The sequence below is a fragment of the Anolis carolinensis genome, unplaced genomic scaffold (assembly GCF_035594765.1).
Source record: "Anolis carolinensis isolate JA03-04 unplaced genomic scaffold, rAnoCar3.1.pri scaffold_14, whole genome shotgun sequence".
In the NCBI taxonomy this organism is placed as follows: Eukaryota; Metazoa; Chordata; class Lepidosauria; order Squamata; family Dactyloidae; genus Anolis; species Anolis carolinensis.
Window position 1 is genome coordinate 1,505,502 of NW_026943825.1, and position 13,815 is coordinate 1,519,316.

Consider the following 13,815-nt stretch of genomic DNA (forward strand, 5'->3'; position numbering starts at 1 on the left):
CCACATTAATTCTGCAATGTAGATGCTCCCTCAATTTCAAAGTCCTGCTAAGCTCCTTACTGCTCTTCCAGTTCTACTCATACATCTTTGGCCCCATCTACACTGCCATATAATGCAGTGTACTCATATAACGCAGTTTTAATGTTCTGTAAATTCTTGTATGTTATTCACTGAACAGCTGTGGGTCCATGGACCATAATAAAGTTGTATTGTATTATTAATAATATTACCCTATAATGATATAGTACAGTATAGTAATTTAATGCTTATATTGTACTATGCTAATCATATATTGTATGTTCATTGGATTTGTAGGCCGCTCAGAGTCCCCTCCGGGGTGAGAAGAGCGGGATATAAATATAATAATAATAATAATAATAATAATAATAATAATAATAATAATAATAATAATAATAATAAAACTTTATTTATACCCCGCCACCATCTCCCCAATGGGGACTCAGGGTGGCTAACATGGGGCCATGCCCAGAGCAATACAACATAATAAAATATAGAAACAACATATCATAACACCATTTAAAATACAATAAATAATAATAAACAGAACATCAAGAAATCAAAAAAACAATAAAGCAAGGGCAGGCCGCGTGAACACAGAGATAAAACCCGGAGTGAGAGGGACAGAGGAGTACTCCACTATGGGCAGGGACATTTGGAAGTGGGGTAATCTAGAGGATAGATGTTCGGAGGGGAGTAATACGGAGATATATGACAGAAATTACTCACCGAAAGCACAACGGAAGAGCCATGTTTTCAATTCTTTCCTAAAAGCTAACAGAGTGGGAGCTTGCCTTATTTCAGTAGGTAGTGAGTTCCACAATCGGGGGGCCACAGCAGAAAAGGCCCTCTCCCTTGTACTTACAAGGCGAGCCTGGGATATAGGCAATGGTGATAACAGGGCCTCCCCGGATGATCGCAAAGATTGGGCAGGTTTATGGAAGGAGATACGGTCACGGAGGTAGGTGGGTCCCAAACCGTTCAGGGCTTTATAGATGATGGTCTGCACCTTGAATTGGGACCGGAAGATGAACGGCAGCCAGTGGAGCTCCTTAAACAAGGGAGTGGATCTCTCCCTGTAATTTGCCCCTGTTATTAATCTGGCAGCCGAGCGTTGGACCAATTGTAATTTCCGGGCCGTCTTCAAGGGAAGCCCCACGTAGAGTGCATTACAGTAGTCCAGTCTAGAGGTAACTAAGGCATGGACCACCGTGGTCAAGGTATAGTAAATAAAATAAATACTGGACTAGGGTTTTGACTCCTATCATCCCCAGACAGTAGTATATTAGGGGCAGAGGCTGAGGAAGGGGGGGATAAGGGGGATTGGGCCATCACTCCAATCCTCCTTACGGTTGTGCTGCTCCTGGATCCTGGAACAGGATGACGGCTAGGGAGAGCAATGTGTAGCCATGCCCAAGTCAGCTCTGGGGAGTGTTGTTTTACCCTGAAGAAATGCAACTCTCTGCTTCCTTTTCCAGGAGCGGAAGGAGCCATCTCACCAGGACCTGGTGTCCTTCCGCCAAACCACTACGACTCCCCAAAGAACAGCCACATCCCCAGCCACTACGACGTGCCCCCCACCCGGCACTACCCACCCTCGCCGCCACTCCTCCGGAGGCAAGACAGATGAGGACCACTTCACCCTCATCCAGGCCTCCACTCCTCTTGCTTTTGCCACAAACTGGGAGCCCTCGCCTGCCCAGTCTTGTTGCGGACACTCGGCCAAGATGCCTCTCGGACACTGCATCCCTTCATGATTTCTGCGTACCGGGAAGGTGGGCACGATCCCACATGCAGCCTTTGGGTCCAGGGAGTTACTTTGGATCATTGGCATACTGACTGGCAGCTCCTCCCATAGCCAACATAACTCCAACAACTATCATGTCAGACGACGACACAGAGAAGCCACTGAAATCCACAAGCATGTGGACAACTTCAACAGAAAGGAGGGAACCATGAAGATGAACAATATCTGGTTACCAGTATTAAAAAAAACTCAAAAATCAGAACAGTAAATAAGAAGCAACACTCTGAGGACAGAGGAGCCCCAAGGACGGCTAATGACTCTGAACAAAGGATGCCCCCCAGGCAAGAGACAAACCTTTCCAATGCTAATTAAGGTGATTAACTGAAACATTAACACTGGCTTCCAACTGACAAAGGACTCTTGTCACACCCTGGACTCTCCACAGATATATATTCTTTCCTTTCCTTACTTAGTTTATCCATGTCTCACAACCTCTGAGGATGCCTGCCATAGATGTGGGCGAAACGTCAGGAGAGAATACTTCTGGAACACAGCCCGAAAGACATACAACAACCCTGTGATCCCGGCCATGAAAGCCTTCGACAACAAAACATAACTCCCTTCATGAGCTTCATGGTGACGATATACAGCAGTGATTCCCAAAGTGGGCGCTACCGCCCCCTGGTGGGAGCTGCAGCGATCCAGGGGGGTGGTGATGGCATCTATTAGGACACGGAGGCGGGCCCAGGGGAGGGGCGGGGCCTCTTCCCAAGTGCCGGAGACAGGGCTGAGCACCTGTGGTGCCTGTTAGGACTCAGGGGGCGGAGCTAGAGGAGTGGGCGTGGCTTCTTCCCAAGAGCCTGAGTCAGGGATGAGCCTCTATACCTCTCCTGAGGCGCTTGTTGGGACACAGAGGGCGGAGCTAGGGAAGGGGGCGGGGCCTCCTTCCAAGAGCCTGAGACAGGGCTGAGCATCTATACCTCTCCTGAGGCGCTTGTTGGAACACAGAGGGCGGAGCTAGGGGCGGGGCCTCCTTCCGAGAGCCAGAGACAGGGTTGAGCCTCTATACCTCTCCCGAGAGGCCTTTTAGGACTAAAGGGCGGAGCTAGGGGTGGGGGCGGGGCCTCCTTCCAAGAGCCTGAGACAGGGCTGAGCCTCTATACTTCTCCTGAGAGGCCTTTTAGGACTAAAGGGCGGGGCTAGGGGCGGGGCCTCTTCCCAAGAGCATGAACAGGGCTGAGCCTCTATACCTCTCCTGAGGCGCTTGTTAGAACATGGGGGCGGGGTATAGAGGCCCCACCCCCTCCTCTAGCCCCACCCCCTGTGTTCTGGCAGGCGTCACAGGACAGAGATAGAAGCTCAGCCCTATCTCAGAGCTCGTAACTCCGCCCATCCCAGCCCTGGCTGCCCATTTGTCGCCCCGCCCACCTCCCTCTCCCCCTCCCAGCCCTGCATCTTGGACTAGGGGAGAGGCTCAGCCCCGCCCTCTTGAGCAGGAGCCACGCCCACCCCTCTAAGCCACGCCTCCCTTTCCAGAGGGCGATGAGTCATATTTTTTCTGGAAAGGGGGCTGCAGGACAAATAAGTTTGGGAACCACTGATATATACGATGCCCGGATGGATGGATTCTCCATGACAACTCTCTTCCTGACGGAGAAAACCCAGCAGCGTGTTTTCATCGAATGCAAGAAGAAGCCTCAAGTCAAGTGGAGTCATTCAGGAGTCAGGAAAGAGCCTTCAACTAGCTTTTATTTTCTTCATGCGCTTTGGACCTGAAAACTTCAGGCACCCCTTGGGCTCCTGTTTGCCATCTGTCAGCATTGAGTCGATTTGTGATGTGGCGCAGAAGCCTTTGCTGTTTGCCTCCCCAAGTGGTTCTTTTGCAGCCGCAATGCTACAACCCAGGCTGTCACTCTGGCTCTTGTACATTCGGTCATGGAGCAAAACGTCATGGAAATTGTCCTGGGAGGGCCGGCCTGCCTTCTTTCCTTCCTAATTCATTTTTTCTCAGAACTGTCAAGCAATGCATGCAATGCTGGAAAAATGTTTTATATAAAACACCCTTTGCCAAGAGCTGTTGTGTTTGCGCTCATTTGGAGCACGGTGTCAAATATGTGCAAAATGTGGAAAGGCACGCCAATGCTCCCTCGTCGCTTGACCTCACAGAGCACTGGGACTGTCGACCACGACCAGGTGGACATCCGTGGAAGTCATGGAAGCGTTGAAGGCACACATGAGCACACATGGGATGGTTGAGTTTCAGCCCCAAAAATTATGCTCATCTGAGCAAGATCAGGCTTACAACCCATGCTCCCAGAGACACCGTTTCCCCATGGCACTGGTCAAGAACAGTTGCAGCTTCTTTGGCATTGCAAAGGAGAAAAGAGGGCATTTGAAGAGCCATTTTCATCCTGTATTCTAAAAGGACAGTACCGTATATACTCAAGTATAAGCCGACCCGAATATAAGCCGAGGCACCTAATGTTACCACAAAAAAAAACTGGGAAAACTTTAACTCCAGTATAAGCCGAGATACCAATAAAATTACATTACCGTTTATACTCGAGTATAAGCCGACCCGAATATAAGCCGAGGCACCTAATTTTACCACAAAAAAACTGGGAAAACTTATTGACTCGAGTATAAGACGATGGTGGGAAATGCAGCAGCTAAGGGTCAAATTCAAAAATAAAAATAGATATGAATAAAATTGTATTATTTGAGGCATCAGTAGGTTAAATGTTTTTGAATACAGTAGAGTCTCACTTATCCAACACTCGCTTATCCAACATTCTGGATTATCCAACGCATTTTTGTAGTCAATGTTTTCAATACATTATGATATTTTGGTGCTGAATTTGTAAATACAGTAATTACTGCATAGCATTACTGCGTATTAAACTACTTTTTCTGTCAAATGTGTTGTATAACATGATGTTTTGGTGCTTAATTTGTCAAATCATAACCTAATTTGATGTTTAATAGGCTTCTCCTTAATCTCTCCTTATTATCCAACATATTCGCTTATCCAACATTCTGCCGGCCCGTTTATGTTGGATAAGTGAGACTCTACTGTAATTACTACATAGCATGACTACGTATTGAACTCCTTTTTCTGTCAAATTTGTTGTATAACATGTTTTGGTGCTTAATTTGTAAAATCATAACCTAATTTGATGTTTAAGAGGCTTTTCCTTAATGCCTCCTTATTATCCAACATATTCGCTTATCCAACATTCTGCCAGCCTGTTCATGTTGGATAAGTGAGACTCTACTGTATTTATATAAAACTGTAATTTAAGATAATAATAAGACTTTAATAAGATAAAACTGTCCAACTCTGAATACCTATATACTCAAGTATAAGCTGACTTGAATATAAGCCAGCCAGGACCCTCACTCAAGTATAAGCCGAGGGGAGCTTTTTCAGCCCTAAAAAGGGGCTGGAAAACTAGGCTTATACTCGAGTATATACAGTAAATAAAGAACAACACTCTGAAAATGGGAATTCCAGATATGAAACAATCAGGGCCAGCTAACACCTCCCAACAAAGGATCCCCCCAGGCAGGAAGCAGCCAGGCTTTGAATCTGCAAGCCATTCAATGCTAATCAAGGTGATCAATTGCAACAATTCACACTTGCCTTCAACAGACAAGAGTTCTTTCTTTCTCCCACCCTGGACCTTCCACAGTTATATGAACCTCACTAGCCTAGTTTCCAATATTCCTCACAACCTCTGAGGATGCCTGCCATAGATGTGGGCAAAATGTCAGGAGAGAATGCTTCCGGAACATGGCCAGACAGTCCGGAAAACTCACAGCAACAGGAACCCACCTGAATACCAAGCCTTGGGCTCTGCACTCTCCGGCCAGCATAACTAGTGATGATTCTAGCTTTGGCTTCTGGAAGTTGTCTTCTAAAATGCGCTATTTGTAAAGCTCTGCTTATTGAAAGTTTCTTGGAATCCTTGGAAAATTTGAGGTTATTTCTTGTATTTGTTTTTTTACCTGCAAGCTCTGCTGCCTCCAACAGATTTTGCAACTCGCTCTTTATCCAGGATGCCCTGTTGCAGCCCGTGGGTCGCCATCAGCTCCCAAATGTGTAAATCCTTATACGCGAGACCCGCGGTGGTGCAATGGGTTGGACCCTTGTGCCAGCTGAACTGCTGACCTGAAGATTGGGGTGCTGACCTGAAGGTTGGCAGATCAAATCTGCGAGAGGAGGTGAGCTCCTGTCTGTCAGCTCTAGCTTGCGGCGACACGAGAGACATAAAAAATTCCCTATACAAAGGTGACCTCTGGTGGCCACTCAGAGCACTGCAGCCCATTTGATTTTTTCTGTTCCAATCCCGCATGTCACTTTTGTTGGCGTGCCCTCTATCTAGTAGCTGAATCTGAACATTTCAGCCAATTGACCACCCACAGGTCTCAAGTCCTCCTGCTGGATCAGGAATTAGCGGAATTTGAACCTCGTGACCTCTTTGGCACCCATGAGGCCTACCTTGACGGCAGTGGTTCCCAAACTTATTTGGCCTGCCGCCCCCTTTCCAGGAAAAATATGACTCAGCACCACCTGGAAAGGGGTGTGGCTTAGAGGGGTGGGCGTGGCTCCTGCTCAAGAGGGCGGGGCTGAGCCTCTCCCCTAGTAGAAGATGCAGGGCTGCAAGGAGAGGTGGGCGGGGCCACAGATGGGATGGGCGGAGTTACGAGCTCTGAGTCAGGGCTGAGCTTCTATCCCTGTCCTGCGGCACCTTCCAGGACACAGGGGGCGGGGCTAGAGGAGGGGGTGGGGCCTCTTCCCAAGTGCCTGACAGGACTGAACCTCTATACCCCACCCCCGTGTTCTAACAAGTGCCTCAGGGGAGGTAGATAGAGGCTCAGCCCTGTCTTGGGCTCTTGGGAAGAGGCTCCGCCCCTAGCCCCACCCTTTAGTCCTAAAAGGCCTCTCAGGAGAGGTATAGAGGCTCAGCCCTGTCTCATGCTCTTGGGAAGAGGCCCCGCCCCCTTCCCTAGCTCCGCCCTCTGTGTCCCAGCATGCGCCTCAGGAGAGGTATAGAGGCTCAGCCCTATCTCAGTCTCTTGGGAAGAAGCCACTCCCACTCCTCTAGCTCCACCCCATGTCCTACCAGTTGACTCAGGTGCTCAGCCCTGTCTCCGGCACTTGGGAAGAGGCCCCGCCCCTCCCCTGGCCCCAGCCCCGTGTCCTAATAGGTGCCATCACCGCCCCCCTGGATCGCTGGAGTGCCCACCAGGGGGCGGTAGCGCCCACTTTGGGAATCACTGCTTTACGGGAACTAGAGACCCATGCTTCACAAAACATATACAATTCCCAAGGAATTATTTCCATGCGCTACCTTTTTGGAAGAGCAGCTGAGCCAGAAGATCGGGTTTTTTGCCCGCCGTTTTAGTATACAGAGAAAAGGGAATATTTATTCTGTCTTCATCTTACAACACATGGGAGCACCCAAAGCACCTTGGCAATCACCTGTGGGAGAGGATGGGCTGCGCATGCGAGTCCTACGCCACCGAACCAAGGCATAGGGAGTCCTGGAAGGACTCTTATTTGGCCCAGATCCTTCTGAATCTCATACAAAATCTGCCTTCACGCTTGAGTCTGGATGTGTTCGCAACGCACTGAAATTCGAGAAGTTCGAGTTCGAGAAGGTTGCAGTTGAGGTGTCTGCAGGTTGTCTCCCTGCAGAAGAAGGTCTGCCACTCACCCAAAGCCCCAGCACACAAGGGGAGACGGCATGGGGAAAATCCATGAAGCATCCAAAGGATGTGTGTGAGAGAAAGAGAGACCTTCTCCTGGCTGCTGGGTCTTCAAGGGGGAAAGGACCGGATGGAGGAGCAACTTCACCCATTCTCCCCATGAAGGATCTCCCCATCCTTCACCCATGCCATGCCCTAGGTTGGGTCCAAAAGGGGAATAGACGAAGTAGTCTAGCCAGGGAAGGATGGCCCGGCGGCTCAGAGGCTGGGCTTCCCATTGGGCTGGGGGCTGCATCCGGTTGGCGGACCCTGCTCCATGTAGGGGCCCAGAGAAAGGAGGGGGCGGCCGTTGGGGACGGGGGACACGGATGCATCAGACACCAGCAGCTGATCTGTCTCGGCATCCAGAACTTCCCAGGAGCTGCAGTGCTTGTTCTCCAGGCTGTAGAAAAAGGAGTGGGTGTGGAAGCTGCTGCTCATGTCCTCCTTGATGCTCTCCAAAATCTGGATGAAGGAGGGCCGGAGACGGGGATTTTGCCGCCAGCACCACGTCATCAGCTCGTGGCTGGAAGGAGGAAAGAGAGTGAGAAGGGGCTCAGTGAAGGCCAAGCGGTTCTGCAAAGAACGGGGCTGTGTAGGGATGTAGATCCTCTGGCACTGCCCCATATATCCCTGGGACCAGAGGCGGTTCAACCGCCAGGCAAACTAGGCAGTTGCCTGTGGCGCCACGTTGTTGGGGGCGCCATCGAGGCAACTCCTGCCTCCTGCGGCAAAAAGGAGCCTAGGAAGACAATATGGTTTTTGGGAAGCCTGTGAAGTAAGTAAGTATTGCTTATCTTACCTAACCTTGGGTGAATTAATTTAATGCATACACACATATTTAATTATAATCATTTTATTTTTTATTGCTGTGTTTCTCAAGTGTTTTATAATGATTGTGATTTTTTTTAAATGCCTTTTAAATTTATTTGTGTGTTTTTGTATTTGATATTATTGTATGTTGGTTTTATATCTGTAAGCCGCCCCGAGTCCCTCTGGGGAGATGGTGGTGGGGTACAAAAATAAAATTATTATTATTGTTATTATTATTATTATTATTATTATTATTATCATCATCATTATAATGTTCATTTTCTACTGTTACTTTTTAATTTATGGAGCTTGTTTTAATTCATAGGTGGGCCACTTTTGGCCCCATTTATGAGAAAGGAGGGAAATTGTTAAATAAGTCCTAGTACCTTCATTTATAAGTAGATTTTCCCGAGGATTAAAGTTTTAACACCTGCATGCAACTATTTGGTTTAGCAGAGATATAGAATCTACACTTTCTAATGGATGTGCAAGGCAGAGATGGCAGTAATGAATGTCCAGCACTCCTGGTAAATGTCAGTTTGAGAAAATCTGACATACATTGTCAGAAATAGTTGTACTGATTCAGACTACTGGGTCATCCAACTCAGCCTCCTCCTCTGTAGGAAGTCTAGGAAGCAAGGCAAGTGGGGCTTCCTCCCTGGGGCATCCTTGGTTGGGGGGTGTTAGTTGACCCTGATTGCTTCCTGTCTTGATTTCCCGTTTTCAGAGCGTTGTTTATTTAGGCTTTTCCTTAATCCCTCCTTATTATCCAACATTTTTGCTTATCAAACACTTATTTTTCAGTGATTGGTTTTTTTTGGGGGGGGGGGCGCCAAAATTTCTGTTCGCCTACACTTGAAAATTACCTTGGACCGGCTCTGCCTCCGCAAGGTATTGAACTGCTTTTTCTGTTGATTTGTTGAAAAATCAACTTGTCAAAATCAATTTGTGCCTAATTTGTAAAATCTTAATGTAATTTGATGTTTAATAGGCTTTTCCTTAATCCCTCCTTATTATCAAACATTTTCGCTTATCCAACGCTTTTTTTTTCCAGTGATTGGTTTTGGGGGGGGGGGTGCCAAAATTCTGTTCGCCTACACTTATCTACAGCCGGCTCTGCCTGGGACCGGGCTTTAGCACAGCAAGTTAATCACCACGCTGCAATAAATCTGAAGATTGAGAGTTCGAAGCCCGGGTCAGGGTGAGCTCCTGATCTTTACTCCAGCTTCTGCCTACCTAGCAGTCTGAAAACAAAGGTGAGTAGATCAATAGGAACCGAATTACAGCAGGGAGGTATTTAGGCTCAGAAAAAAGGAGAAAGTTTATGAACAAAGAAAGCTCTTTGGCAAGAAGACGGAGCAACAGCACCCCCTGGTGGCCAGAAATGAGCACAGCCTCCAAAGATGCCAAAAGATGGGAAAGCCTATATATACAGTAGAGTCTCACTTATCCAAGCTAAACAGGTTGGCAGAACCTTGTATAAGCAAATATCTTCGATAATAAGGAGGAATTAAGGAAAAGCCTATTAAGCAAATTAGGTTATGATCTTACAAATTAAGCACCAAAATATTATGTTACACAACAAATTTGACAGAAAAGGTAGCTCAATACGCAGTAATGTTATCTTGTAATTACTGTATTTACGAATTTAGCACCAAAATATCACGATATATTGAAAACATTGACTACAAAAATGCCTTGGATAATCCAGAACCTTGGATAAGCGAGTCTTGGATAAGTGAGACTCTACTGTAGTTCAATACGCAGGGATGTTATGTTGTAATTACTGTATTTACGAATTTAGCACCAAAATATGATATATTGAAAACATTGACTACAAAAATGCCTTGGATAATCCAGAACCTTGGATAAGCGAGGCTTGGATAAGTGGGACTCTGCTGTTTTTGGCAGGAAGACGGAGCGACAGCACCCCCTGGTGGCCAGAACTGAGCACAGCCTCCAAAGATGCCAAAAGATGGGAAAGCCTATATCTACCTCTACCTGTTGTCTGTTTTGTCATTGTTATAATCGTCATTGAATGTTTGCTGTCTATGTGTCAGAAGCGACTTGAGAACATACTGCAAGTCACTTCTGATGTGAGAGAATTGGCCATCTACAGAGACGTTGCCAAGGGGATGCCTGGGTGTGTTAGCTGGGAGGCTTCTCTCATGTCCCCGCAAGCTAGAGCTGCCAGACAGGAGTTCACCCCGTCTCGCGGATTTGAACTGGCAAATTTCAGGTCAGCAGGTGGTGTGAAGGGCAGAATAGAAATACGGTGAATAAATAAATTAAATAACTGGTATCTGAAGTTTCCCAGTGGCTAGAATTGAGAAGGATGGCGGAGAAGAGCCATCCCAGATATAGCAAAGGGAGGAGAGACTCACAGCTTCTCCGGGCAGTTCTCCGGCTTCTCCAGGATGCCATTGTCCATGACGAAGTGCAGCACCTGCTCGTTGGACATGCCCTGGTAGGGCTGCTCGGCCAGCGTCGCAATCTCCCACAGCACCACCCCAAAGGACCTGCAACACATGCCTGGCTTTGAGTCATTTCTCTGGGAGTCCACACCGCACTCACTGAGGGGCTGCTCAGAGCCACTCCATGCTGCTGCTCTCCTGGCTGACCCGTTGGGAAACAGGCTCAAGGCAGATGACTTTCGGGGAGGAGGGACCAGCCCCATGCTTCCAAAGGACTCCTGGAGTATGCTTTTCCTGCCCCATGTAATCAAGACCCCCACCTCTATGGTGAGGAGGAAGTAACATGACTGGGACCGCCCCTCCCATGCCCCCATCACCTACCAGATGTCCGAGTGAGTGTTGAAGAGGCCATCCTTCAGCGCTTCTGGGGACATCCAGCGGACGGGCAGCAGACCTTTCCCCGACTTGCGGTAATAATCTGTCTCGTAGATGTCCCTGGTCATCCCAAAATCTTTCAAAGGACACGAGGAGGGGAACCAGTGAGAAAAGGATGAACTAGGGCAGTGGTTCCCAAACTTATTTGTCCTGCCGCCCCCTTTCCAGAAAAAATATGACTCAGCACCCCCTTGAAAGGGGGGCGTGGCTTAGAGGGGTGGGCGTGGCTCCTGCTCAAGAGGGCGGGGCTGAGCTTCTCCCCTAGTCCAAGATGCAGGGCTCAGAGGGAGGTGGGTGGGGCCACAAATGGGCAGCCAGGACTAGGATGGGCAGAGTTACGAGCTCTGAAGCAGGGCTGAGCTTCTATCCCTGTCCTGCGGCGCCTGCCAGGACACAGGGGGTGGGGCTAGAGGAGGGGGCGGGGCCTCTTCCCAAGTTCCTGACGAGGCTGAACCTCTATACCCTGCCCCCATGTTCTAACAAGTGTCTCAAGGGAGGTATAGAGGCTCAGCCCTGTCTCGCACTCTTGGGAAGAGGCCCCGCCCCCTTCCCTAGCCCCGCCCTTTAGTCCTAAAACGCCTCTCAGGAGAGGTATAGAAGCTCAGCCCTGTCTCGAGTTCTTGGAAGAAGGCCCGCCTCGTTCCCTAGCTCCACCCTCTGTGTCCCAACAAGAGCTTCAGGAGAGGTATAGAAGCTCAGCCCTGTCTCAGGCTCTTGGAAGGAGGCCCTGCCCCCTTCCCTAGCCCCGCCCTTTAGTCCTAAAAGGCCTCTCAGGAGAGGTATAGAGGCTCAGCCCTGTCTCAGGCTCTTGGGAAGAAGCCACGCCCACTCCTCTAGCTCCGCCCCCTGTGTCCTAACAGGCACCTCAAGTGCTCAGCCCTGTCTCCAGCACTTGAGAAGAGGCCCCGCCCCTCCCCTGGTCCCGCCCCCTTGTCCTAATTGGTGCCATTACCGCCCCCCTGGATTGCTGCAGCACCCACTAGGGGGCAGTAGTGCCCACTTTGGGAATCACTGGACTAGGGACTGGTTGAGTGGCCAAGCACTTCATGGCAACAGACCTGTAAGGAAAAGCCTTCCCAAGCCTGGCTCTCTCTTAACGGAATGGGAAGGCACCACTCATTCCCCAGCACAGTAGTGCCATTGGAGATCTGCTGCGGCCTAGGGATGGCAAGCACTCCTCAACTACGTCTCCTGCTTCAAGGCCGGGCTGAGCAGGGGAATGAGCGATGACACAGGGGGGTTATTGTAGACAGGATAACACTACTACCCCTGCACACACCGCACACATTTCCCTGCTATGGCGCACCTCCAATCTTCACCGTGAAGTCCTCTGAGACCATGCAGTTGCGGGCCGCCAGGTCCCTGTGGACAAACTTCTTGGCGTTCAGGTAGGCCATGCCGTCGGCAATCTCGCCAGCCATCTGGATCATCTCCTTCAGCGAAGGGGGAGGCAAGCCGGGATTGTTCTAGCGAGGAAGAGAGAGGGTAATGGGCCAAGGGGCAAAGGCAGCCTCCTCTCCCTGGCTCCACCTGCACACCTAAGGACCTGCTGGCACTCCACTTATGTCTCTCCGCACTGAGAGCCTTCCTATCATGACTGGGCCAGGGTGTCTGAATATGTAAACCACCTCTCTTGCCAACCAGGCTTCCAAGGGGTCCCTCATTTCCTTCTCTACCCCAAGGTGGGAAATCTCTGTGCAACTACTGGGCCAGATCTGCCAGAGGGACAGCAATCCATTTTCTGAAGAAGGTCAGAAGCATCAGAAGCCAAACTCCAAGGACCCAGTCGGAATTCTCACCCCATTGCCATAGACATAGATATGTGTCTTAAGCAAGTGCAGCTCAAGTCCGGAGGACTTCAATGTGAAGTGATGGAGGGTCAAGGAGAGGGAGCAAGGACAGGCTACAAACTGAGTTGACCACAAGACGCAAAGAGTTTCAGACCAATCCCTCTTTAGGGTTCCACATTTTTTTCTACAGTTGGTAGAACTGCAGATTGAGAGAGAAGGAACGCAACTCAGGTGTCTCAAACTCTGAGTTTGAGAGCCAAAGGCATTGGCTTTTGATGGGCCCAGAGGCGGTTCAACCACCAGGCCAACTAGGCACTTGCCTGTGGCACCATCTTGTAGGGGACGCCGTTGAGGACCGGCCCCATGGCTTCTCTCCTCTGCAAAGAGCCCAAGAACGCCTTCCCGGAGAAAAGGAAGGCGTTCCTTGGCGCTTTGCAGAGAAGAGAAGGGGCAGGAAAGCCCGGAAAGCCACCCGCCCACGATCAGCTCTTCCAGCGCCAAGTGTGGGCCTCGCTGTAAGTCTGCGGGGGTTGCAGGTCCCAGGAACGGAAGCCCCGAAAGGCCCTGATCCTCCCCTGCCCTCCCTGCTGCTCAGCCCCGCCCCGGTCTGGAGGGGCGCCAAAATTCGGGGGGGGAGGGGGTGCCAACATTCAGGGGGGGCGCCAAAATTCAGGGGGGAGGGGGTGCCAACATTATGGGGGGGCACCAAAATTCTTATTGCCTACTCATGAAAATTACCTAAGGACAGCTCTGGATGAGCCAACCCAACCTGGCTACTAGACATGTCCAAAAAATCGTTTTGAATCGTATATCGGAATTATTTCGGATTGTTCTCGCTTTTTGATAC

The 13,815-nt window shown here is 49.6% G+C and overlaps 2 protein-coding genes across 4 annotated transcripts in view; one reads left to right on the plus strand and one right to left on the minus strand.

Annotated features, from left to right (window-relative positions):
* The window catches only part of pear1 (platelet endothelial aggregation receptor 1), a 46,501-nt gene extending 42,663 nt beyond the window's left edge, over positions 1-3,838 (plus strand). The window contains exon 22 of the mRNA XM_062965067.1: positions 1,497-3,838. Within this exon, the coding sequence (XP_062821137.1) occupies positions 1,497-1,648 (152 nt within the window). The 3' untranslated portion in view covers positions 1,649-3,838. The remainder of the gene's footprint in view (positions 1-1,496) is intronic.
* A 3,329-nt stretch (positions 3,839-7,167) lies between these two features.
* insrr (insulin receptor related receptor) overlaps positions 7,168-13,815 on the minus strand; it is a 49,649-nt gene continuing 43,001 nt past the window's right edge. For all 3 annotated transcript variants that reach the window (XM_062965117.1, XM_062965116.1, XM_062965114.1), the window contains 4 exons: positions 12,485-12,644; positions 11,125-11,254; positions 10,714-10,848; positions 7,168-8,042 (listed from right to left, as the gene is read on the minus strand). In XM_062965117.1, coding sequence (XP_062821187.1) covers positions 7,736-8,042; positions 10,714-10,848; positions 11,125-11,254; positions 12,485-12,644 — 732 coding nt within the window. In that variant the 3' untranslated portion in view covers positions 7,168-7,735. The remainder of the gene's footprint in view (positions 8,043-10,713; positions 10,849-11,124; positions 11,255-12,484; positions 12,645-13,815) is intronic.